This window comes from Pipistrellus hanaki (assembly GCF_964339955.1).
Source record: "Pipistrellus hanaki genome assembly, chromosome: 18".
Classification (NCBI taxonomy): domain Eukaryota; kingdom Metazoa; phylum Chordata; class Mammalia; order Chiroptera; family Vespertilionidae; genus Pipistrellus; species Pipistrellus hanaki.
Window position 1 is genome coordinate 29,901,391 of NC_140520.1, and position 27,151 is coordinate 29,928,541.

At 40.8% G+C, this 27,151-nt stretch overlaps 2 protein-coding genes across 2 annotated transcripts in view; one reads left to right on the top strand and one right to left on the bottom strand.

The window, feature by feature from the left end:
• Nucleotides 1–24,483, bottom strand: part of LOC311612392 (membrane cofactor protein-like) — a 135,191-nt gene extending 110,708 nt beyond the window's left edge. The window contains exons 1-7 of the mRNA XM_084865296.1: nucleotides 24,272–24,483; nucleotides 23,042–23,236; nucleotides 22,670–22,763; nucleotides 13,760–13,845; nucleotides 6,816–6,860; nucleotides 3,836–4,030; nucleotides 3,428–3,521 (exon numbers count right to left, since the gene is read on the bottom strand). Of these exons, the coding sequence (XP_084721422.1) occupies nucleotides 3,428–3,521; nucleotides 3,836–4,030; nucleotides 6,816–6,860; nucleotides 13,760–13,845; nucleotides 22,670–22,763; nucleotides 23,042–23,236; nucleotides 24,272–24,365 (803 nt within the window). The 5' untranslated portion in view covers nucleotides 24,366–24,483. The remainder of the gene's footprint in view (nucleotides 1–3,427; nucleotides 3,522–3,835; nucleotides 4,031–6,815; nucleotides 6,861–13,759; nucleotides 13,846–22,669; nucleotides 22,764–23,041; nucleotides 23,237–24,271) is intronic.
• Nucleotides 10,045–13,202, top strand: LOC311612393 (UPF0489 protein C5orf22-like). The gene is given in 2 exon segments (XM_084865297.1): nucleotides 10,045–11,179; nucleotides 11,181–13,202. Coding segments are annotated over 2 exon segments (1,332 nt in total). The 5' UTR covers nucleotides 10,045–10,150; the 3' UTR covers nucleotides 11,484–13,202.
• Nucleotides 24,484–27,151: the final 2,668 nt, after the last annotated feature.

A 27,151-nucleotide genomic window follows, 5' to 3' on the forward strand; every position in this document is an offset into this window, starting at 1 on the left:
TTAAGGAAAAGATTGTTCTACTCATTTTAAATTCACATTTCTGGTTAACATTGTCAGTTTATGACTGTTCAGTAAACCATTCGGCCCGCGATTTAGGCTGGATTTTAGATTTTGGCCCCTTCTCTGATTGAGTTCGACCCACCCTCTAGTAACTAGAGGGTGGGTCTCTAAGCCGGGACTGAGCCCTTTCACAGTCCAGGAGCCCTTCAGGGATGTCCCACTGATGGCTTAAGCCCCTCCCCCTGCAGAGTGGGCCTATGCCAGCAGTCGGACATCCTTAGTGCTGCTGCGGAGGTGGAAGAGACTCCCGCTACCGCTGCTGCGCTCACCAGACATCAGCCCGGCTTCTGGCTGTGCGGAGCTCCCCCTCTGAGAGCTCACTGACCACCAGGGGGCAGCTCCTGCATTGAGCATCTGTTCTCTGATGGTCAGTGCACATTATAGCAACAAGTCATTCCACTATTCTGTCAATTTGCATATTACCCTTTTATTATATACAACTAGAGGCCTGGTGCACAGATTCGTGCACTGATGGGGTCCCTCGGCCTGGCCTGAATGGGCCGATCAGGGCTAGCTGGCCATGGAGGGAATGTGGGAGGGCTCCAGGGCATGTCCAGGCCAGTCCCAATTGGCCAGACCCCAGCAGGAAACTAACCTACCAGTCAGAGTGTTTGCCCCCTAGTGCTCAGTGGGCATCATAGCAACTTGTCAAAGGGTCAGACACAGCATATGAGGCATTTGTTACATAGGATAGCATTATACAGTTCTGCTTTACTTCAATGGAAATTCCTTTCTATTTATTTCAAATCTTTTCAGGCTCTATAAGAAGCCCAAGCCGAAACCGGTTTGGCTCACTGAATAGAGCACATGTGTCAAACACAAGGCCCGCGGGCCAAATCCAGCCCGCCAGGCCTTGCAATGTGGCCCGCACCGCGCTGTCATCACTGCACTCCGCTGTCAGTTTATGACATTGTCAGTTTATGACTGTTCAGTAAACCATTCGGCCCGCGATTTAGGCTGGATTTTAGATTTTGGCCCCTTCTCTGATTGAGTTCGACACCCCTAGAATAGAGCATCGGCCTGCAGACTGAAAGGTCCCAGGCTCAATTCTGGTCAAGGGCATGTACCTTGGTTGTGGGCACATCCTCAGTAGGGGGTGTGCAAGAGGCAGCTGATCGATGATACTCTCTCATCGATGTTTCTAACTCTCTGTCCCTCTCTCTTCTTCTCTGTAAAAAATCAATAAAAATATATTTTTTTTAAAAAAAGAAGGAGGATCCAAGATGGCTGCGCCCAGGTGAACACCTAGCCGCAGCCGCACACAACAATTTCAATAAAATACAACTAAAATATATCAATAAAACGGACATTGCCCAGAATTACTGGAAATTTTTACAGTAATTAAGAAGCAAGGAGAAAACCAGAAGGAGGTTTTCTACAGCGAGAAGCAAGGAGAAAACCAGAAGGAGGCGCGGAGGAGCTGGAAAAGCCCAAGGTACGGAGACACGCGGCACACGAAGAGGACGGAGCCAGAGAGGAGGGGGAGGCGGAGTGCCTGGCTGGCGTTCCCTAGCGGAAAGGAGATAAAACTCCGACTGTGGTAGGCCCCCGACTGCTCTGAACCCCAGTTCTAGGCCAGATCCCGGGGACCCAGGCTCAGCCATAGGGAGCTGGGCTGTAAGTCGGAACCCCGGGGAAGCGGTGAAAGGAGGTCCCGGCGGCGCGCACACTGCGCGTAGAGAAGGGACAGTTGGCTGTGCCGCGGGATTGCCCTGACGGGAAGGAGACTGGGGCTCCAGACTGCTCTGAACGCCACCTCCAACTCCACTTCCAACTGAACTGAACCCCAATACCGGGCTCATTGTGGGAGAGCATAGACTGTTTGGCAGCAGGCGAAAATCGAGAGCACCTTTCTCTCAGAGGCGCTGGCAGCGAGCACTGAAGGACCCGCATAGGGCGGGACTGACGGAAGCCAAAGCTGCAGGTTCCACCCTGAAACCCCGTCCCATCTGTAACTGCGAAATGTGACAACAAAATAGATCACAAACGAAAGAAATGGAGGACAAAAAGCGTCTGGATATAGAGTTCAAATCTACGCTTATAAGGTTTTTCAAGAATTTCCTAGAAAAGATGGATAAGACCTATGAGGATATGAAAAGAGATCAACTAGAATTAATAAGGAATCAACAAGAAATGATATGGGATCAACAAGAAATGATAAGGGATCAACAAGAAATAAAGAATACATTGTCTGAAATAAAACATATTTTACAGAGTCCTAAAAACAGAAGGGAAGATCGCAAGAATCAAGTCAAAGATTTGGAACATAAAGAGCCAGAAGACACTCCTCCACAGAAGCTAGAAGGCAAGAGAATCCAGAAAATTGAAAATAATGTAAGAAACCTCTGGGACAACTTTAAGCGAACCAACATCAGAATTATGGGGGTCCCAGAAGATGAGAGAGAGCAAGATATAGAAAACATACTGAAAGAAATAGTGACAGAAAACTTCCCCCACCTGGTGAAAGAATTAGACTTACAAGTCCAGGAAGCGCACAGAACTCCAAACAAAAGGAATCTAAAGAGGACCACACCAAGACACCTCATAATTAAAATTCCAAGAGCAAAAGACAAAGAGAGAATATTAAAAGAAGCAAAAGCAAAGAAGGTAGTTACCTATAAAGGAGCACCTATACAATTGTCAGCTGACTTCTCAACAGAAACCATGCAGGCCAGAAGGGAATGGCAAGAAATATTCAAGGTGATGAATAGTAAGAACCTACAGCCAAAGATAATCTATCCAGCAAAGCTATCACTCAGAATCGAAGGTCAGATAAAGAGCTTCACTAATAAAAAAAAGCTAAAGGAGTTCATCACCACCAAACCAGAATTATATGAATTGCTGAAGGGGGTTCTTTCAGAAGAAAAAGTAAACAAAGATAAAAATTATGAACAACAAATACGTAACTATCAACATGTGAATCTAAAAACCAAGGAAATTAAAAAAAAAAAATCTGATGAACAATAGTAACTGTTGAATATAATAGAATCAGAGGTATGGAAGGGGAGTGAACTGACGATTCTTGGGGAAAAGGGGAGAGGGGGGCGTGGGAAGAGACTGAACATAAAATGTGCACCTATGGATGAGGACAATGGGTAGTGGAGAAAGGGCAGAAGGTGGGGTGGGAACCTGGTGGAGGAGAGCAATGGTGGGGGGGAAAAAAGGAACATTTGTAATAATATGAACAATAAAAACTTATTTAAAAAAAAAAAAAAAAGAAGAAGAAGAAGTAGAAGAAGCCCAAGAATGGACTGCCTATAAGTACAACTTCTCACACACAAAGCAAAATTTAATTAACATTATGGGAATACTTAGAAGAGAAGCAAAACAAAAGCAGTAGTAACATTTACCTATTTCCTCTACTTACCCCTCATTACAAGAATAGTTAATCCGTGAACCAAATTGAGAACTTCCTTCTACGCGGCCATTTACGGGCTCTCTTGGATGTGGACATGATTTTCCTGAAAGAAAATTTTGAAATTCGTTGTTTTATACAAACTGCAAAGCAGATCTGAAGCAAAACCAAAATTCTACATTGCTCCACTGTGGGAATACTACTTTTCTTTAACTATTAAAAGGCCAAACTTAAGATTCACATTTACCAGACAACTAACAAGAAAAAGATTCCCTGGAAAATTTTCAAAGCTTGAAATAATACACGACTATTTAAAACCTACATCCACATGAGAAAATCATCGCTGCAGTAGCAGAATATGCCGTCTAAAAGGTATGAGAATCTTTAGAACAGTAAAAATAAGGAATTGTGTGTACTTACTTTTACAAGCCTCCCGGAGAGGAGGTGCCCATGTGCCGTCAGCCTGACAAACGGTAGCGGTGGGACGAACAAGAGGAATAACAAGCCTGTATCCTGGGCGACACTCATAGTGTGCTGTGAACCCAGCACTTACAGGGGCCACAGGATTACCCTTGGGTTTCATAGAGACATATCTTGGTATCTCATCACAGGCATCTGGGCATGAGAGAATAAGACACGAAAGTCAAGTATTTTCTTTTTCACCAGCCTCGGATTCTGGCAGGTCCTTGGAGAGCTTATGGTTCCTGAGGGAATAAGGTGAATACTCATTCAACAGTACATTAGAGACAGCAGCAATAGTTTTGGTTTTAAAATATACCGATAGGTGTGCTTCCTTCCTCACTCAGTGTTTCTCAGTTCATTGCACGCTCACCTCTCCCCTAAGACAACTTCTACACTCTGTAACCCTAGATCAGAGTCCTCTTGCAGTTTGAAATGCAAACTGATGGTGACTTGTCAGTTCAGGCTCGGTCTCCTCTCAGGAGGCCGGTTCCTAGAGGTCAGGGTCATATGCCTTCTTTTCCCTGCTACACACTGTGCCCAGTGGGTGCTCAAGAAATGCTATGGGTAGAGGTAATTATTATTATTATTTTTAAATATCTTTTTTATTTTTTACAGAGAGGACGGGAGGGGGATAGATGAGAGAGAAACATGGATGATCAGCTGCCCACTGCAAACCTCCTACTGGAGATGTACCCGTAACCCAGGTACATGCCCTTGACCGGAATCGAACCTGGGACCTTTCAGTCTGCAGGTTGACACTCTATCCACTGAGGCAAACCAGTCAGGGTGAGGTAATTATTATTTAAGTATTGTGGATTTCATAGATAGAAATAAACTATTTCAAAATATAAGACTTCATTTCATATAGGTGAAATGAGCATTCTTACGAGTAAACACCATTTAAAATCAAATTGTAGCCTGAACCCGTTTGGCTCAGTGCATAGAGTATCAGCCGGCAGACTGAAGGGTCCCAGGTTCAATTCCGGTCAAGGGCATGTACCCTGGTTGCAGGAACATCCCCAGTACGGGGTGTGCAGGAAGCAGCTGATGGATGTTTCTCATCGATGTTTCTAACTCTCTATCCCTCTCCCCTCCTCTCTGTAAAAAATCAATAAAATATATTTAAAAAATAATAAAAATAAAATAAAATTGTATTACTTCGAACAGCCTCACATGAAAAAAATTCTGCTTTCTTAACATAACTTTACACAACGGACTCTTGCACAATGCGGCAGTTCGGTTCAGGGGTTCCCACACAGATGAAAATCCGCAGGTGACTTGTGAATTCCCCAAAACGTAAGTACAGTGTTTCCTCCGTATCAGTGCGGGATGGGTGCCAGGACACCCCATGGATACAAAAACCCCTGCATGCTGGTCGCCTAGAGAAAGTGGTGAACAATGCCTACAGCATGCCTTCTGCGTTGTCGGATTCCCAATTGCAGATGGACAATACTGTTGGTTGTTTCCAGGGACGTGAAACCTAGATACCAGCAGTTCCCATATATTTATAGGAACAAATGCAGGCTTAAGTGAATTCGGGCAGGGCAAACCAATGTTGTTCAAGGGTCACAGTAATTTAACCTTCCTTCACAGACCAATGGTTCATACATGACCCCAGAAGCTGATAGCTCCCTGAGGTAGCTGTATATGGGCTGTGTATCCGCTATATCCCTAATGCTTTTACAACTTTTTACCTCTGATATTTTTGGAGGGGCGTTAGTTTTCACTCCTTTGTCATTTCTACTTAAGCAATTGGCCTTCCTGTAAATTATCTGTGGGCTGGAAAACCTAACAAATTTCTTAGAACAATTACATACAATAGTGTGATGGAGACACATCAAGTAAATCCCCAAAAAGTAAAAGAATGCAGAGGCCTCTCCTATAAAGGTTAAGGGACTAAAATACATCTATTTTGCTCCCTAAGGAATCTTTCCTCCTTTACTCCCTGAATCTTGGTCTTATTTCAGACTCACAGATCCGTAAAGAGAACTCTAAACACGTGAAATTTTACTCTTCTTTCTTATCATATTCTAAATTCTAAAACTCTATATATACCCAGTCCAACATTTCATTTCCATCATCCACCTGCTGGCAAACGTTTCAACATTTCCTCTATGCTGCCCTTGATATCCATGCTCGTCACTCAACTGCTCAAAACAAATGCAAAAACCATTAAAGTAAAATGTTAATTTAATTACATCTTAATTAAATTTCTATGAAACAAAGCATAGAAATATACAATGTCTTATTTACCTCTGCTCCTTTTACTTCATAAGAAAAACTGTCAAGTGTTTAATGAATGAAGATCACTCTGAACTTACTGGTACAATGACAGTTTCACTACAATGTTCAGAGGGAACACTTAACGAGCTTAAGGTGCATTTTTTAAAGAGACCAACCTTAAAATTTTTCTTCATTTATTCATCAAAAATACTTGTATTTCATTTAAATGACACAACTATACTTATAATTTTCTTGAACACATATTGTGAACTACGTGAGCATACATAAAGTGTGATACACCAGCCTCTTAAAAAAAATAAAAATAAGTAACCCAAGTTATAATACATTAAGTCTTGATTATATAAGGTATGAATAGAAAGAAAACTTAATTACCAATTGTCATCACAAAGAACACTACTACATGAAAATCAAATTATAATCTACATATTTTAATCTACAACTAAATACAGCAGTTGAGAAATTACTTCACCTTACAAGGAAACCTAATTTATGGCACCTCTTAAAAACTGTATTATCTATGAGTCTATACATACCACAGTTTATATTTGTCATGGTATCTACAATATTAAGATTACCAAATGTTAATTTTCACATACTTGTGATAGATTATCTCAAACTATACATAACTGAAATATATTTCCATGTAGGACTTTAAAAATCTCATACTGCAGAGTATTATTAACTAAAATAATACCTAATGTTTTAGATGGTGTTTCATCAGGAGTGGGAGTGGGATGTCCTAGAAAGAAAAAAAAAGGAAATAAGTAAAAGGAGAAAGAAGACAATAACAAAGATTAAGTCCTCTAAATTCTAAGTTGTTGGTGACAGGATGTAAGCTGACTAGGTCCTTGCATCTGAGGGGGCTAGCAGGGCTGGCCCCCTACCCAAACAGTTTTCCCTGACTTGTTTGGATGGCGATTATCAGTAGAATGAAAGTAATTTATGTAGTATGAGAGCAACATTTCATGTCTTGCCAAGAAGTCTGTATTTACCTACTGAAGATTTATTGTACTAAGAATGTGTCCTTCGGCTCTCTCTCTTTTTTAGAGATTAAGAGGAACAAAGAAATACACTCCTCTTGACAGACCTCCTAATTAGTGTCTTGTGTATAAAAAGCATTACGCAGTTAATAAACCTGCTACAGTTCCGTGAATGGCTAACTGGAGTCCTCCCGATCCCGCTTTCCTGTCTCTCTTTTCTCAATTCCCACCTCCCTACCTCAGCCCGGTTCAACCTGCCAGGCAGGCCCCGGCAATAAGTTTATAATTTTTACCTTTGAATAAAAACTCATAACTTTATTTTCTTCACATAAATCATATTAGTTCCTTTTCCAAATATTATAAAATATTATAAGTTTATATTCAATGTCATCAGAATTCTTCTTCCTGTCCAGTAACATTTCCTATGATAATATTCCATGGTATAGAAATTAAATTTATCTTAGATTAACAGAAATTAGCCTATGGATTGATGTGATTCTACATAAAATTAAAAGACTTAAGGGCTGGCTGGCATGGCTCAGCGATCGAGCTTCAGGAGGTCATGGTTCCATTCCCAGCCAAGGAATATGCCGGGTTCTGGGCTCGATACGCAGTGTGGGCCACGCAGGAGGCAGCCAATCAAGGATTCTCTCTCATCACTGATGTTGTGCTCTCGCGATCCCTCTCTCTCTCTCTCTCTCTCTCTCTCTCTCTCTCTCTCTCTTTCTCTCTCTCTCTTCTTTTCCATTCCCTTCTAAAAAAATAATAATAAAGAAAGAAAACAACAGGAAGGCTTCAACGGATTTAGAAGTTGATCTATAGTAGAAGGAAACTTACACATTAATAAAAGCCATTTATGAAAAACCAATAGCTAATATCATACTCAATGGTAAAGGAATGAAAAGTTTTCCCTTAAGATCAGGAACAAAATAGGATGCCTGCATTTCCTACTTCTACTAAACATCATATTGGAAGTTTAAGTCAGATAAATAAGACAAAAAAGATATAAATAACCAGCACCCAAATTGGGAAGGAAGAACTAAATTCTCTTTGCAGATGACATGATCTTTTACATAGAAAATTCTAAAAATTACACACACAAACATAAACCTGTTAAAACTAAAAAATAAATCCAGCAAAAGTTGCAGGCTACATAATGTGCACCCCAAAATCAGTTGCATTTCTAGACACTAAAAATGAAAAATTAAAAGGGAAATTATGAAAACAATTCCATTTATAAAAGCATCAAAAATAAAATACTTAGAAAGAAACTTAACTAAGAGATAAGAGACTCCTACACAGGAAACTACAAAATATTGCTGAAAGAAATAGAAGATGACATGAATAAATAGGAAGACATCCTGGGCTAATATTACAAAAAGGAACCCACAGGTTACATGCATCCGCTATCACCACCTTGAATATGCATTCTTCAGAATTACAAAATCCAACTTATAATCAAACCCAGGACTCCTCTGTCCATAGGCTGACACTCTATCCACTGAGCCAAACCAGGTAGAGTTCAATTTATAATTCTTGAAATCCAAGGATCTAAAAATTGCCAAGACAATCCTGAAACATACACACACACACACACACACACACACACACCAAACAAACAAATGAACAAACAAAAAACACGTAAAAAAAACCAAAGCACAGCATGGTTGAGAGGATTTAAACTTCCTGATTTTAAAACATACTAAAAAGCTACAAAAATCAAAACACAATGGTACCGGAATAAAGACAGAAACCAAATGAATAGAAGCCCAGAGATGAACCCTCACATAATATGGTGAAATGTGCACAAGGATGCTAAGGATATCTTAAGGGAAAAAACAGTCTGTCAACAAGTGGTTCTTGGAAAACAGGATATCTACATGCAAAAGAATGGAGTTGGTATCCCATAGCACACATACCCACTAGGACATGTGAGTGGGACATGTGACCCACTAGGATAAGTGGGTCAATGACTATAAACTTCACACGCAAAAAACATCTCTTCTCACCCCACCCCCCAAACCTCAAAGCACTCAACTGAGATACTCTAGGAGGCTACCAGGGGCCAGATCTACAGGAATTATAAAAAGGTGTTCTAATGACCATACTAACAGGCATAACTTCCCTCAATTTTTAAAGTCTTAGGAAAACAGGAAATATACAAGCAAATTGAAAGCCAATGATTGAGATTTGAGTTCAACACCCTCCTTAAACCAACAGGAAATTAAAGCCCACGGAAATGATGTTCCATGAGTAAGCAGAACCAATGGAGGGCCTTGAGTGAGGTCAGCCCAGGCCAGTGGTAGGCAAACCCATTAGTCAACAGAGCCAAATATCAACAGTACAACCATTGAAAAATTTTTTGAGATGAAAACTGACTTCTGTCCATGGGCCACGAAGTTTCAATTGCACTGTATGTACGCACCCACACGTGGTATTTTCTGGAAGAGCCACACTCAAGGGGTCAAAGAGCCACATGTGGCTCGTGAGCCACGGTTTGCCGACCACTGGCCCAGGCTAATGGTCTTCCACTACAGCACCTGCCTCTTGGTTCTGCTGAAACCAAAGAGAAGCCAGAGAAAGAAGCACTGAAATCAGGAAGACAGCTCCTCCCACCGCATGAAAATAATCTCTCAAGTCTTAGGCTGAGTGGCTGATGATAGTCCCTGCAACAAGTCCTCCATTTCATTCCAGTACCTAAGTTTTTCCCTCTATTTCAGTTGCTATGAAATTTAGTTTCTATTCCCAAGTGAAAATGCTAGTGAAGTCCTGGCCAGGTGGATAGACACAGACATTTTCCCATATACCAAAAGGTTGCAGGTTCACCTCCCAGTCAGGGCGCCTATTTAGGAGGTGGGTTTGACCCATGGTTGGCTTGCATATGGGAGGCAACCAATTCATATCTCTCTCAAATCAATAAACACATCCTCAGGTGAGGATTAAAAAAAAGGGGGGGGGAGCGTGCCAGTCCGCGTGGGGAGGGCGGTGGGACCGACACTCGGGCTCCTGCAGGTCGCGGGGCGCCCGGGACGCCGCCGAGCTCGGAGAAATGAGCGGCTCGGCGGGAGGAGGCCCTCGCGTGCGGCGCTACCCCGAGCTGCCGGTGTGGGTGGTGGAGGACCACCAGGAGGTTCTGCCGTTCATATACCGAGCCATTGGCTCAAAACATCTTCCTGACAGTAATATAAGTTTTGTGCATTTTGATTCACATCCAGACCTCCTTATTCCTGTGAATATGCCAGCTGACACCGTGTTTGATAAGGAAACTCTTTTTGGAGAATTAAGTATTGAGAACTGGATTATGCCTGCAGTTTATGCTGGCCATTTTTCCAATGTAGTATGGCTTCATCCCACCTGGGCTCAGCAAATCAGAGAGGGTACACATCACTTTTTAGTAGGCAAAGACACTTCTACCACAACCATCAGGGTAACAAGTACAGACCACTACTTCCTAAGTGATGGTCTTTATGTAACTGAAGACCAGCTAAAGAACCAAAAACCTTTACAATTGGATGTAATTATGGTAAAGCCATATAAACTCCGTAACAATCAAGAGGAAAACGATGCAGTGTCTTCTGCTAAGAAACCAAAGCTAGCACGGGAAGACGCAGAGCACACTGCCTCTACTAACTGTGCCTCTTGTTCAGAAGGATTGGAAAAGGACACGGTGACCCAGAGAAGGGTCCACACCAGCCTGGAACCTTCATGTTCTTGTTCTTCTGAGAGCCACGAATGCCAGACTACGGTCAGCTCTGGAGAAATTCTGGAAATTTTGAAGAAAGGGGATGCATTTGTTTTAGATATTGACTTAGATTTTTTTTCAGTCAAGAATCCCTTCAAAGAAATGTTCACTCAGGAGGAATACAAAATCTTACAAGAGCTGTACCAATTTAAAAAGCCTGGCACCAACCTGACAGAGGAAGATTTGGTAGATTGTGTTGATACTCGAATTCACCAATTAGAAGACTTAGAAGCTACTTTTGCTGATTTGTGTGATGGTGATGATGAAGAAACTGTACAGAAATGGGCTTCAAACCCTGGAATGGAATCACTAATTCCACTTGTGCAGAGTTTGAATAAAACGGATGGACGTGCCAGACTACGAAATGGTTCATCAGGCTGGTCTAACCTGTGATTATTCAGAACTTCCTCACCATGTCAGCACAGAACAAGAAATTGAGTATCTTATTCAGTCTGTATATTATTTACTGAAAAGTTTACCAAAACCTACTCTTGTAACAATAGCAAGGTCAAGTCTGGATGATTACTGTCCTTCTGAGCAAGTAGACGCCATTCAGGAAAAAGTCCTCAGTGTGCTCCGCTCCCTCTATGGGACTCTAGACCTCCACCTGGAGTATTCAGCAGAGTCCTCTCCACCTTGAAACAGCAAAGCACTGGACTCCTATTACATTTCGATGTAGTAGCCAGTTTTCGTTAACTTATTTGTAAATGAGTCTTCCAGAGACACTTTGTTTTTATATTAACTTTGACTTAAAATCCTTCAGGTATCGTCAGTTGTTGAATGATGGCAATTTTGTTGTCATCAAGACTACCCCTGTTGCTTATCTTTCTTCCTTTCTATAATTGTCCTCACTTTTGTGAGGGTGTTTTGTTTTTTCCTCTTTTTCCTTTTTCCCATAAGTCAGTTGGACTATATGAGATTCATTCACTCATTGATTTATTCACTTAACTAGCTGACATTTGTTGAGACATGTGTCAGACATAATTCCCCGCTGGGTATATGGTAATGAACAGAACAGACAAACCCTGCCCTTTTGAGGGACAGCTAAGAAACAAATCATGGAAGGACAGCCACAAACATGGCCTTATAGGAAAGTAATATTCTCAAAAGCTACTACCAAAATAATAATAACATGCCAGTCCATGAAAATTTCACAGGAAGTCTACCTCTCTATGAATGTTTGTTCTGTAGCCCAGCCTTTGCTAAAAATGCTCTCAGTAAACTCAACCAAACAAAAATTAACTCTAGTTTGCTAATCAGAAAAACCATTTGGAAGTTTTGGCCTCCAAGAAAGTAAGTGTGAGCATTGATTGTCACTATAGTTCCTAAATGCCACTTTATTGGCAGTCTGTATAGATACTCTTCAAATAAACCAGCTCTTCATGTAAATAGTAAGGAAAAGTTTAAGTCCTTAATTCTGGCCTGCCATAAATACTGCCTTCCACCAGCCTCCCATGAGTAAGAGTAAGAGAGCGTACCTGACTTGCTCTTATAGTAATCACGGAACTTTTCAATTACTTAATTGACCTCTAAAGTCTCTCCTCTTTAGTATCCCTCATGTTCAATAATCATTTTTACCTTGATTTCTTTTTCTTTCAAAGGTAGGATGACATTTACCGGAAAAAAATCCATTATTCCTCAGTCCTAATACAGTAGTTGTCTACATTTTTGCATGTAACTTTCAGGCCCTGAGCACATGTGTACCTGTTGAGTTGCATGTAACCAAAATTATAGTGTTACCTAACTTAATGGCTGACAGCCACAGTAGCATTATCATTACCACTAACTAGATGGCACCAGATCCCATTTTTCTGAAAATCAAGAAAAACATGATTCTGTTTTTCTTGTCACCACATGGGATTTTCCAAGGCTGATAGTGTGAATGCTTATTTCTGTTATGAAAAGCAAAGCAAACTGATTTAACTTCCTATTTTGATAGAACATTGTGTGCCAAAAAGTTTTATTTCTCTGAAGGATCAGAATTGTAAAATAGTACTATTTATTTTTAAATTTTTATTCGAGTTCTGTAAACAGATTTACTTTTACAAGTAAATTAATTTTGTGTGCTAAAAGAAATAAACAGGTGTGTATTGAGGTTTTGAAATTTTAAACTGAACTGTAGTACTAATTAATTGTATATAATCTCAGTGTGTTCATAGCATTGACCTTATGGGTCTGGTTTAGCTAGTAGTCATTTATTACAATTCCCATGAACTGAGGTGACTCAACATTGTTTTAACTCAGGTAGAACAAAAGAGCATCAATTTCCTTTTTAGGGACACTGGATTGTTTAGTTCTCCTGGTCTGTAATTCTTTTAGAAGAATAAAATTCATTCCCTACTTGTTGACTAAAAAAAAAAAAAAAAAAAAGGAGGGGGGGGGGGCAGTAAAGGCAAAAAGAATAACTGTATGAGATGAGAGTGGAGGGTAGTAGCAATTCAGATCTTGTTCTAGAGACACCACCCGAAAGCACCAGTTGAAATTGTACTAGAAAAATATGTTGCATACACTAATATGTCTTGTACTTAATGTTCTTAATAAGTAATTATTTTTAAAACTTTTCAAGGATAATTCCAATATAATGCAATAGCAATAGCCATATCCCACCTGAAGAAAAGCTATGTGAGGGTCTTTCAAAATGTAAAAGCATGAAGTCAAATCAAGGCCTAAAGCAGGGGTCCTCAAACTTTTTAAAGTGGGGGCCAGATCACGGTCCCTCAGAGAGCTGGAGGGCCGGACTATATGAACTACTAATCCCTACTGTAACACCTTGGCTGCGCTCACTGCCCAAAAAACCTGGCGGGCAGGATCAGACTCCCCTGGGGGCTGCATGTGGCCCGCGGGCCGTAGTTTGAAGACCCGTGGCCTAAAGTTTGAGAACTACTGATCTAAATTCTAAAGACACAGTATACTTACTGTTACACTGTGGGGGGTCACCACTCCAAGCCACTTTATTTCCAGAAAGTTCACAACGTAGAAATGAATTTCCAACTAAGATATAACTAAGTAAGAAGAAAAAAAGATTACTATTGTGCTGTTTGTTTAACCAGTTAACATAATGCATACAATAATGAAGAAAAATTTTACATGGTTGTTTTTCTGCACTATAGTAGCTTGAGGGAAAAGTTTCTTAAAAGGACTATAATGAAAGTACTGACTAAATCTATAATTTAATGAAAGAGAGAGTTGCTGCATTTGAGCACACACTGACCTACAGCAAATTATGTACCCACTAGAGGCCCGGTGTATGAAATCCATGCATGGGGATGGGGGTGATGGTGAGGGGGTTCCCTCAGCCTGACCTGCACCCTCTCCAATCTGGGACTCCTCGGGGGATGTCTGACAGCTGATTTAGACTTGATCCCCTAAACCGGCAGTCGGATATCCCCCTTGCAACCCAGCACCACTGTCTCCAAACTGCTCACCTGTGCCTACCTGCCCAATCGGCCTTAACCATTCTGCCTGCCTGCCTGATTGCCCCTAACAACTCTTCCTGCCTGCCTGATTTCCCCTAACCACTCTGCTAGCCTGCCTGATGCCCCAAACTGCTCCCTGCCTGCTTGATCAACCCTAACTGCTCCCCTACCTGCCTTATTGCTCCTAACCACCTCTGCCTGCCTGCACAATCACTCCTAACCACCACTGCCTGCCTGCACAATCGCTCCTTACCACCACTGCCTGCCTGCCTACCTGATGCTTCTAACTGCTCTCTTGCTGGCCTGATCGCCACTAAGTGATCTCCCCTGCCAGCTTGATTGCCTCTAACTGCTCTTCCCTGCCAGCCTGATCGCCTCTAACTGCTCTTTCTGCCAGCCTTATCTCTCCTAACCACTTTGCCTGCCTGGCCCTTTCCTTCCTTGGAAAACAAAATCATCTCCCTCTCTCTGCATCTATATCTTTCACAGTTGTGAATTCTTTCATAGCCCATGTTTCTGGCCAAATCCTAACCAAATGAATACAATGTGAATATCAATTCAGAGATGGAAAACCTAAAAGGAAATCAAAAGGCAAATTTTTAATTGAAAAGTACATTAACTTAAATGAAAAAATTCACAACAGAAATTAAAGGTAGTTTTTAGCAGCCAGAAAAATGATTCAGGGAACCTGAAGAAACCCCAATGGAAATTATTGAGTCTGAAGAACAGAAAAAAGAAAGAATGAAGACAAGTGAAGAGAGCCTATGAGACCGGTGGGAAATCGATAAGCAGATCACATATGCACTATGGGCCTCTCAAAAAGAGAAGACAGACAGGAGGGGGCAAAGAAAATATTTGAAGAACAATAGATGAAAGTTTCCCAAAGTTGATAGAAGACAGATATAAATATTCAGAAATCTCAACAAACTCTAAGATGAACTAAATAGACCCACACTAAGAAATGTAATGATTGAACTTTCAAAAGCCAGTGACAGAATTTGAAACGCTGTTGAGAGAGAAGTGAATCATCAGGTACAAGGGACTCTAAATAAGAATATCAGCAAATTTCTCATCAGAGCCTTGGAGGCTAGAGGACAGTGTACTGAAAGACTCAAAGTGATTTAAAAAAAAAAGAAAGAAAAAAGCCATCCCCCAAATCTTCAATATAGCAAAATTGTGCTGAAACATGAGGGAGATATTAAGGTTTCTTCAAAAATAAAAGCTGAGAAAGTTGTTACCATTAGACTTTGCCTGCAAAAAATACTAAAGGGAGTTCTGAAAGGTGAAATTAAAGAAAGTAACCTAAAGGCAAATGAATAAATAAGCATTTCACTGCAGGCACATACACAGCCATTTATCAAAACCAATTGTAACAATGGTTTGTACCTATAATTTTTTTTTCTGTGTGTGTTAAGAGAAAAATCCTTTAAGGAAGTTAAATGCATTACTGTGGAGGCTAGTATTAGGGTTATTAGTGTAGAGTTAGTATCACATTAACAACCAAAGCTGGTGGGGATAGAGTTGTAGATGTGCAGTTTTTACAATTTATTGAAATTAAGTTGGTATAAATTCAAATTGGAATACTTTAATGGTAGGATTTTAAATACAAAATGTGCATGATAACCACAAACAAAAACCCTATAAAATGGACAATATATAAATAGTAAAGAAATTTTGGCATTTCACTATAAAAATCTACTAAACAGGAAAGGAGGATTAAAAAGCTCTGAGGCATGAAGAAAACCAGTAGTATAATCATAGAAAACCATCCTTCCTGACAATAATCCTTTTATATTTAAAATGATTATATTCTCCAATCTAAAGACAGACATTGGCAGAATAGGTAAACACAAAGGATCCTAGAACTATATGCTGACTACAAGACTCACTTAAAATGCAAACACACAAATTTAGTAAAAGAATGGAGAAATATATTCCATGCACATAGTGATCCAAAGAGAGCAGAGGTGCTACACTAATTCATACAAAATAGACTTTAAATCAAGACAAAAAGGTTACAAGATTATAAACATTTATGCATTTAATGACAGGCCTTCAAAATACATGAATCAAAAACTAACAGAACCGAAGGATGAAATATACATTTCTACATAATAGGCATTTTTCAGTAATAGATTTCAATACCCCAATTATAATAATGAAACAACCAGACAGAAAGTAAATAAAAAAAACAGTGGATTTTGTCCTGGCTGGTGTGGCTCAGTTGGTTAAGCTGTCCCACACACCAAAAGGTAACAGGTTCAATTCCTGATTAGGGCATATACCTAGGTTGCATGCATGTATGTGAGACAATCAATTGATGTTCTCTCTCTCTCTCATCAATATCTCTGTCTCTATCACTCTCTCTAGAATAAATATTAAATAACAACAAGAGAATAGACTTCAACAATATTATTTACACTAGATTTCACAGACACAGACACTCTACCCAACAACAGAACACATACGGTCAGGTTCAAATGAGACATTTTCCAGGAAAGACCATATTTTAGGTTAATAATAGAAATTAACTTTTAAATAAATTAACTAAAGACATCATTAGTAATATAATTACATTAGCATTAAATAATCAATAGCTTTTTATTTTATTTATTTATTTATTTATTTATTTTTTAAAAAAATATATTTTATTGATTTTATACAGAGAGAGATAGAGAGTTAGAAACATCGATGAGAGAGAGTCATCGATCAGCTGCCTCTTGCACACCCCCTACTGGGGATATGCCCGCAACCAAGGTACATGCCCTTGACCGGAATCGAACCCGGGACCCTTCAGTCCCCAAGCCGACGCTCTATCCATTGAGCCAAACCGGTCCCAGCAATAGCTTTTTAAAAATAGATATCAATTTGTATCTTCTGACCACATGGGATGAAGTTATAAATCAATATCACAAGGTAGATTAGAAAATTTACAAAACTGTGAACTTGGGCAAAACTCTTTTTTAAAAATACATATTTTATTGATTTTTTTTACAGAGAGGAAGAAAGAGGGATAGAGAGTCAGAAACATGAATGAAAGAGAATCATCGACCAGCTGCCTCCTGCACACCCCCTACCAGGAATGTGCCCACCACCAAGGTCCATGCCCTTGACTGGAATTGAACCCAGGACCCTTCAGTCTGCAGGTGGATGGTCTATCCACTGAGCAAAACCGGTTTTGGAAGGCAAAACACTTTTAAACAACCATTGGATCAACTAAGACAGTGTTTTTCAACCTTTTTTGGGCAAAGGCACACTTGTTTCATGAAAAAAATCACGAGGCACACCACCATTAGAAAATGTTAAAAAATTTAACTCTGTGCCTATATTGACTATATATAAAGTAATTCTCTTGAATAGGAATCAAATAAACACAAAGAAAGTATTTTATAATTACTTTATTATGAAATATTAAGTAAACAAAATAGTGAAAAATTATAAAATTCTTGTCTTGTCTGCACCTACGGCACACCAGGAACAGCGGTTGAAAAATGCTGAACTAAGAAATCATAAGAGAAATTATAAATTCCTTACAGATGAATGGAAATGAAAACATCCCCAAACTTGTGAGGCAGCAAAAACAGTGCCAAGGGGGGAATTCAGAGCTATAAAAGTTTATAATAAGAAATGAATTCTGAGCCCTTGCCAGTGTGGTTCAGGTTGGTTGAGTTGCCCTGGCCACTGCAAGGTAGCCACTTTGATTCCTGATCAGGATACAAACCCAGGTTATGGGTTCAATCCCCAGAGGCAATGGATCAAAGTTTCTATCTTACACATCAATATTTCTCTCTCTCTCTCCTCCCTTTCTCTCAAAAATCAATGATCTAGAACTGGTGAGGAATCAGAAATCTCTCTCTCTCTCTCTCTCTCTCTCTCTCTCTCTCTCTCTCTCTGTCCTCCCTTTCTGTCTCTCAAAAATCAATGAAAATATGTTTTTTTTTTAAAAATATATATATATTTTATTGATTTTTTACAGAGAGGAAGGGAGAGGGAGGGAGAGTTAGAAACATCAATGAGAGAGAAACATTTATCAGCTGCCTCCTGCAAACTCCCCACTGGGTATGTGCCTGAAACCAAGGTACATGCCCTTGACTGGAATCGAACCTGGGACCCTTGAGTCCGCAGGCCGATGCTCTATCTGCTGACCCAAACCAGCTAGGGCAGAAAACATGTTTTTTTTTAAAAATGAGATCTGAGATAAACAACTTAACTACACAATTTAAGGAACTAGAAAAAGAACTAAACCCAAAGCTAGCATAAGGAATAAAGTAATAAAGATTCGAGCAGAAATAAAGAAGAGAAAAACATTGGGGGAAATGAATGAAACCCAAAGTTGGGTTTTTGAACTGATAAACCTTTAGCTAGAGAGACTAATTAAAAAAAAGGAAAGACCCAAATTACTAAAATAAGAAATGAAACTGGGGACATTAATATCAATTATACAGAAATACAAAATGTTATATAAGAATACTATGAACAATATTTATGCCAACAAATTAAGTAACTTAGGCAAAATAAGAAAAATTCCTGAAAACTCAAGACCTACCAAGACTAAATCATACAGATAAAGAAATCTATGACGATCTAGAACTAGTAAGGAATCAGTAATCAAACATCTCCTAACCTGATGATTTCATGATGAATTCTACCAATATTTAAAAAAAAACAAAAAACACTAACTCAAATTCTTCTCAAAAGTTTTTTTAAAATTTAAGAGGATGGAAGTCTCTGAACTTATTCTATGAAACCAACATTGTTGTGATAACAAAGCTAGTCAGACACGATAAAAGAATGATAGGCACATATACCTTATGAACCTACATGTAAAATTCCTCAATGAAAGAGTAGCAAACAGAATTGAACAGCATATTAAAAGTAGTATTCACTATGACCAATTTATTCCTGGGATGCAAGGATGGCTCAACATATAAAAATTAATTAATGTAATATGGCACATCAATAGAATAAAGAAGGAAAAACTAATGCAATAAAAAAATACTTGACAAAATGTAACACTGTTTCATGTTAAACATAATCTATAAATCAGGAAAAGAAGGAAACTACTTCAAGGTGATAAACACCATACATGAAAAATCCATAGCAAACATCATTCTCAATGGTAAAAAGCTGAAAGATTTCCCTCTAAGATAAGGAACAATACAAGCATACCTGCTTTTACTACTTCTATTCAAACCACTACTGGAAGCTTTTCCAGAGCAATTAGACAAGAAAAACAAACAAACAAAAGGCATCAAAATAGGCTAGGAAGAGGTAAAATTACCAATGTTTGCAGATAGTGTGATATTATATGTATAAAATCTAAAGATTACAAACACATACACAGTTCCTGTTAGAACTAATAAATGAACTCAGTCCCCAAATTAATATAAAAAATCAGTTGCATTTTATAGTGTATTAAACTTACTCCATAATGCATGTTTTTCATAAATTACCAATATCCCAAATACATCATAATATATACAAACCCTAGGTCATAATGACCAGTAATGACCAAGGCACAACCAACTGGAAGTCAGACCAGCAATCAGTGCTGGGTTGCAGGTACAAGTGCCCCAGCACTGACTGCTGAGGGGCTGTGAATCAGGGCCAGAGAGAGGCCTGAAGAGAGAAGCAGGGACTGATCTATTGCCTCTGTGGCAGCTTTTGATCAGCACTTGCCTCTCTCTTTCACTTCCAGTTTGACCAGCAGCTGCGCCTCCATTTCTCTCCAGGCCTCCATCAGTGCCACCTTTCTGATCAGGCCCCATTGATAGGCCCAGAAAAGCTGACTGGCATAGAAACTGACCAATTTGAACCAAATCTGGGTCAACTGTGAGTAGCCAATGGCTGCCTAGGAGGCAGAGCCTTTGAAGCTGACTGGCATAGAAACCAACCAATCGGAGACAAATGGGCCAGCAGAGGAGGGCAGTTGCAGGGGAGGGCCATTGGAAAAGAGATCAGGCTGGCAGGTAAGGCAGTTGGAGGCAACCAGGCTGGCAACGGGAGGGCAGTTAGGGACAGATCAGGTTGGCAGGGGAGAGCAGTTGAAGGCAAGATCAGGCCGGCAGGGGAGGGGACTTGGGGATAACTAGGCTTGCAGGGGAGTCAGTTGGGGGTGAGATCAGGCTAGTAGGGAAGGGCAGTTGGGGTTAACCAAGCAGGCAGGGGAGGGCAGTTGGGGACAAGATAAGGCAGGCAGAGGTAGTTGGGGACAAAATCAGGCCAGCAGGGGAGAGAAGTTGGGGGCGAGATCAGGGCAGCAGGGGAGGGCAGTTAGGGGCGATCAGGAGGACAGGCAGGTAGGGTCATCAGGCAGGTAGGTAGAGGAGTAGGGGCAATCAGGCAGGCAGGAAGAGGCAGTTAGGGATGATCAGGCAGGCAGGCAGGTGAATGGTTAGGACCTGGCAGCCCCAGATTTCGAGAGAGATGAGAGAGATGTCCGACTGCCAGTTTAGGCCTGATCCCTGTTTGGGCCTAAACTGTCAGTTGGACATCCCCCAAAGATTCCCCGGTTGCAGAGGATGCAGGCTGGGCTGAGGAACCCCCTCTCCATGCACAAATTTCATGCACTGGGCCACTAGTACTATTATAAAAGCCCCATGGAACAAAGGCTACTATTAAATGCTCACTACTTCTTTTTGAGATCTTTACTCCTTTAAAGCAGGCTCAAAAAGAAGGCTTTTCCCTAAGAGATCTTGAGCAACATTATGCTCTGGACTAACCAGGTCTTTTGTCTGATTAATATCTGACAGAGTTATCCTATATAAGAAAAGCCTAATATGCTAAGTGTTCGGTCAACCTGTCAGCTGTTTGATCAAATCGTAATATGCTAATGACATGCTAAGGTCACTCAGCCATTTGCTACAATGTACACTGACCACCAAGGAGCAGATGCTCCAACTAGTAGGTTAGCTTGTTAGTGGGGTATGGCTGATAGGGCCTGAGCGAGATGGCCCAGACATGTCCTGGAGCCCTCCCGTGATGGCTGGCCAACCTCCTACGTCCCTCCCCAGCCCTAATCATACACTGGTGGGGTCCCTCGGCTTGGTTTGCACCCTCTTGAAATCTGGGACCCCTTAGGGGATTTCAGAGAGCCGGTTTTGGCCCATTCTTGCAGGCCAGGCCTAGGGACCCCCCTGGTGCACAAACTCATGCACTGGGCCTCTGGTCTCAATATAAGATTATTTTTGGCTGGCAATTCTACCTCCCATTTCTATAAGCCCACCATCAACTCTGAAAGTTGGCTATTTTAAGTAGGGTGCACCTTGTTGTCAAGGATAAAGTCACCATGATTAGTACATTTTTAATGCTAATGGTAGGCTTATTATTATATACCTAGAGGGTGGGTCTCTAAGCCGGGACTGAGCCCTTTCACAGTCCAGGAGCCCTTCAGGGATGTCCCACTGATGGCTTAAGCCCCTCCCCCTGCAGAGTGGGCCTATGCCACCAGTCGGACATCTTAGTGCTGCTGCAGAGGTGGAAGAGACTCCCTCTATCGCTGCTGCGCTCACCAGACATCAGCCCGGCTTCTGGCTGTGCGGAGCTCCCCCTCTGAGAGCTCACTGACCACCAGGGGGCAGCTCCTGCATTGAGCATCTGTTCTCTGATGGTCAGTGCACATCATAGAGACTAGTCGTTCCCCTGTTCTGTCAATTTGGATATTACCCTTTTATTATATATCCATAGAACTAGAGGCCTGGTGCACAGATTCGTGCACTGATGGGGTCCCTCGGCCTGGCCTGAACGGGCCGATCAGGGCTAGCTGGCCATGGAGGGAATGTGGGAGGGATCCAGGGTATGTCCAGCCCATCTCGCCCAGTCCCAATTGGCCAGACCGCAGTAGGAAGCTAACCTACCAATCAGAGCATCTGCCCCTAGTGGTCAGTGGGCATCATAGCAACTTGTCAAAGGGTCAGACACAGCATATGAGGCATTTGTTATATAGGATAGCATTATACAGTTCTGCTTTACTTCAATGGAAATTCCTTTCTATTTATTACAAATCTTTTCAGGCTCTATAAGAAGCCCAAGCCGAAACCGGTTTGGCTCAGTGAATAGAGCATTGGCCTGCAGACTGAAAGGTCCCAGGCTCAATTCCGGTCAAGGGCATGTACCTTGGTTGTGGGCACATCCTCAGTAGGGGGTGTGCAAGAGGCAGCTGATCGATGATACTCTCTCATCGATGTTTCTAACTCTCTATCCCTCTCTCTTCTTCTCTGTAAAAAAATCAATAAAAATATATTAAAAAAAAAAAAAAAAAAAAAAAGAAGAAGAAGAAGCCCAAGAGTTGACTGGCTATAAGTACAACTTCTCACACACAAAGCAAAATTAAATCAACATTATGAGAATACTTAGAAGAGAAGCAAAATAAAAACAAAGGTAGTAACATTTAACTATTTCCTCTACTTACCCCTCATTACAAAAATAGTTCACCTGTGAACCAAACTGAGTACTTCCTTCTACACGGCCATTTAAGGGCTCTTCTGGTTGTGGACATGATTTTTCTGAAAGAAAATTTTGAAATTCATTGTTTTATACAAACTCCAAAACAGATCTGAAGCAAAACCAAAATTCTACATTGCTTCACTGTGGAAATACTACTTTTCTTTAACTATTAAAAGGCCAAATGTAAGATTCACATTTACCCAGACAACTAACAAGATTCACGACTATTTAAAACCTACATCCACGTGAGAAAACCATCACTGTAGTAGCAGAATATGCTGTCTAAAAGGTATGAGAATCTTTAGAACAGTAAAAATAAGGAGCTTTGTGTACTTACTTGTACAAATTTCCTGGAGAGGAGGTGCCCATGTGCCGTCAGCCTGACAAACAGTAGCAGAGGGACGAACAAGAGGCACAATAAACCTGTATCCTGGGCGACACTCATATTCTGCTGTGAACCCAACAGCTACAGGGGCCACAGGATTACCCTTGGGTTTCATAGAGACATATCTTGGTATCTCATCACAGGCATCTGGGCATGAGAGAATAAGACACGAAAGTCAAGTATTTTCTCTTTTTCACCAGCCTCGGATTCTGGCAGGTCCTTGGAGAGCTTATGATTTCTCGGGGAATAAGGTGAATGAATATTCATCCAACAGTAAGTTAAAGAGACAGCAGCAATATTTTTGGTTTTAAAATATACCGATAGGTGTGCTTCCTTCCTCAGTGTTTCTCAGTTCATTGCACGCTCACCTCTCCCCTAAGACAACTTCTACAGTCTGCAACCCTAGATCAGAGTCCTCTTGCACAGTTTGAAATGCAAACTGATGGTGACCTGTCACTTCAGGCTCGGTCTCCTCTCAGGAGGCAGGTTCCTAGGGGTCAGGGTCATATGCCTTCTTTTCCTGCTACACCCTATGCCCAGTGGGTGCTCAATAAATGCTATGGGTAGAGGTAATTATTATTTAAGTATTGTGGATTTCATAGATAGAAATACGGACTTAAAACTATTTCAAAATATAAGACTTCACATCAGCGAAATGAGCATGTTTGCAAGTGAGTAAACCAACGCCCTCTGAAATCAATGAAATACCCTTCCATGAAAAAAATTCTGCTTTCTTAACATTGCTTTACGGCCCAGTGTTTCCCAAACTTCTCTCATGATGAGAATCACCTGGTGGAGTTGTTAAACTACAGATTCCTGAATCCCAAACTAAGAAGTGCTAAACTAGAATTTTTGTCAACATATAGGTAAAATTGTATACTTAACTGTGGCACTAGGTAAGTATACAATTTTACCTATATGAAAATCATGAGTCATCCTGTGGCCCCCGTAAGTGCTGGGTTCACAGTAGCCTGAACTCTGGCACTAGTTAGGTAACATGAGAGAAGTTTGGGAAACACTGCTTTACGCAATTGACCCGAAGTGGCGGTTCGGGTCAGGCCCCCCTCCCCTCCCCCAGGTGAAAGTCCGCAGATGACTCTGAATTCCCCCAAACCTGAGAGTGCGGCCCCCCCAACCCGCTCCAGCTCGCTCCCGGAGCGCACCCCCTCTCCGGGCCCCTACCGGTGGGCGCGGGCAACCGGAGCACTAGCGTCACCAAAAGGATCCCAACGAAGCTCCGAGAAGAAAAGGGGCGCGGCCGCCGAGAAGCCGTCATTTTCGGGGAGAGGAGCGGGAGTCTGAAGGACAGCACCGGAACCCGCAACCCTCAGACTTACAAACCCTCAGACTTACAAAGCAGCTGTGCACGACCTCGGCCACGCCTGAACGGAAGTGACGTTGCGGGCGGGCGGACCAATCGCGGGCCGCAAGGCGTGGCCTCGGAGTTGGGCGGGGCCTTAGCCCCAGGGGATGGGCGTGGCCTGGCCGGGCTCTGACCCCAGGGATCTGCAAGCAGCTGGGGCTCAGCTTGTGCTGATCCTTCTCCACCTGCTGAGGTTTGAGGGCCATGCTGGTTGGTGCACTGCTTATATGTTTATTGAGGTCTCTAATCAGAAATATGTGTGTCTCTACATTCACCTCGTTCTTTTCTGGTTTTATTTTTAACCTTAACCTTACTTCCATATGGACTTTGGCTTTGGTGAATGACCCGAGGCAGGGATCTAATTTCCTTTTCCAGAGGGTTGCCTTCTTATTACATAATTCCAGTTTTTCATGACTTGAAATGTCATGTTTATTGCAGCCGAAATCTTACCCAAACTTGTGCTTTCTCTGTGTTTTGTTCTATGGATCTATATCTCTAGATTCCCGCATCATGTCAATTATTTTGTTATTTTAAATAAGTACTAACAGCACTTCTCTTTTGTAATCGCATAACATTTGCAATTTTGTTGTTAAATTTAAAAACAATGCCGTTGGACCTCTGGTTGAAATGGCATTAAGTTTGCATACTAATTCAGAGATAACTCATATCTGTTGGGGGAAAAATAACCTTGACAGTTGGCACCAATCTTTGAACAAAAAAAGATTTCAAAATAACTTTCTATACTAATAAAATGTACTTTCATTTCATACATTTCTCTCAATTTGGAGATTTTATTTTAAAAAATCAGTTATCCACCTCAATATTGCCAGGAATACTGTGTTGAGTTGCTCTATAAATTCAAATGTTATTTAAAGAAAAACAGACAAGATGATCAGACCCAAATTCATACCTATTTCAAAGAAGCATCACAGGATGGTGACTACATTCAAGCTACACTGCAATGTTAGCTTTATGTCTTAACAGTTGCATTCACGATAGGGAAGAAAACTAGATGTTCCCTTCCTAAATCTTTTCTTCTTCCAATTTTTATTGATATAATTGCCATCTTGTATAAACTTAAGATATACAGCATAATGACTTGGTAGTGTGTATATTATGAAATAACTACCACAATAAAATTTAATTAACATTCATCATCTCACATATATTTTTTCTTCCCTGTGTTCAGAATTTTTAATATCTTAACATCTTGCCAATACACAATACAGTATTACCAACTATAGTCACTGTGCTGTATATTACATTCCAGTACTTGCTTAATTTATAACTGTTGACCAACTGCATCCAGTTTCCCAAACTACCTAACCCCTGGCTCTGGCAACTACAAATATGATTTAAAATTAAAAAAAAAAAAATATATATATATATATATATATATATATATATATATATATATATAATTTTTTTCAGAGAGGAAGGGAGGGGAATAGAAAGTCAGAAACATAGATGAGAGAGAGACATTGACAAGCTGCCTCCTGCACACTCCCCATTGGGTATGTGCCTGCAACCAAAGTACACACCCTTGACCGGAATCAAACCTGGGACCCTTCAGTCCAGAGGCTGACGCTCCATCCACTAAGCCACACCGGCTAGGGCCAAATATGATTTCTTTTTGTATAAGTTTGGTTTTCAGATTCCTACAAATGAGGTCAACAGTATTTTGTCCTGCTCTATATGACTCAGTCTACTTAACATAATGCCCCCGAGGTCCAGCCATGTTGTTGCAAATGGCAGGACATACATACATAATCTTTTCTTTATCTAGTCACACATCAATGATGGACACAGGTTGTACCATGTCTTGGTTATTGTGAATAATGCTACACCAGGGTGGAACAGATATCTATTCTTCCACATAGTGACTTCATGTCCTTCATTTCCAGACGTGGAATTGCTGGATCATCCGGTAGTTCCATTTTTAATTTTATGAGCAACCTCTGCTTCATTTATCTGTGTTTCAAAATCAATTCATTTTATTTTCTGCAGTAAAATCTTTTTTTTTAAAAAAAGATTTTTTATTGATTTCAGAGAAATAGGAAGAAAGAGGGTGAGAAAGAGAGAAAACATCCATGTGAGAAAAATATCAACCAGCTGCATCCTGCATGCCCCATAGTGGGGATCATGCCTACAACCCAGGCAGGTGCCCTGACCTGGAATCAAACTTTTGGTTCACAGGTCAATGCTTAATCACTGAGCACCAACTGCCAAGAGTAGAATATTTTTATTTAAATATATTTTAAAATAAAAATCCAATATGAAAGATAAGTACCATTAATATAACTTTAAAAAACATTTATTTGTCGAAACCGGTTTGGCTCAATGAATAGAGTGTCGGCTTGGGGACTGAAAGGTCCCAGGTTCGATTCCGGTCAGGGCATGTACCTTGGTTGCAGGCACATCCCCAGTAAGGGGTGTGCAAGAGGCAGCTAATCGATGTTTCTCTCTCATCGATGTTTCTAACTCTCTATCTCTCTCCCTTCCTCTCTGTACAAAATCAATAAAATGTATATATAATAAAGAAACATTTTTTTGATAAAACAATGAAGCTATTTGCATTTTTTCTAAAATCTAAAGATGAATTTTTCTTTTTTTATTCCTCACCTGAGGATATTTTTTCATTGATTATTAGAGAGAGTGGAAGAGAGAGGGAAAGACAGAGAAGAACATCAATGTAAAAG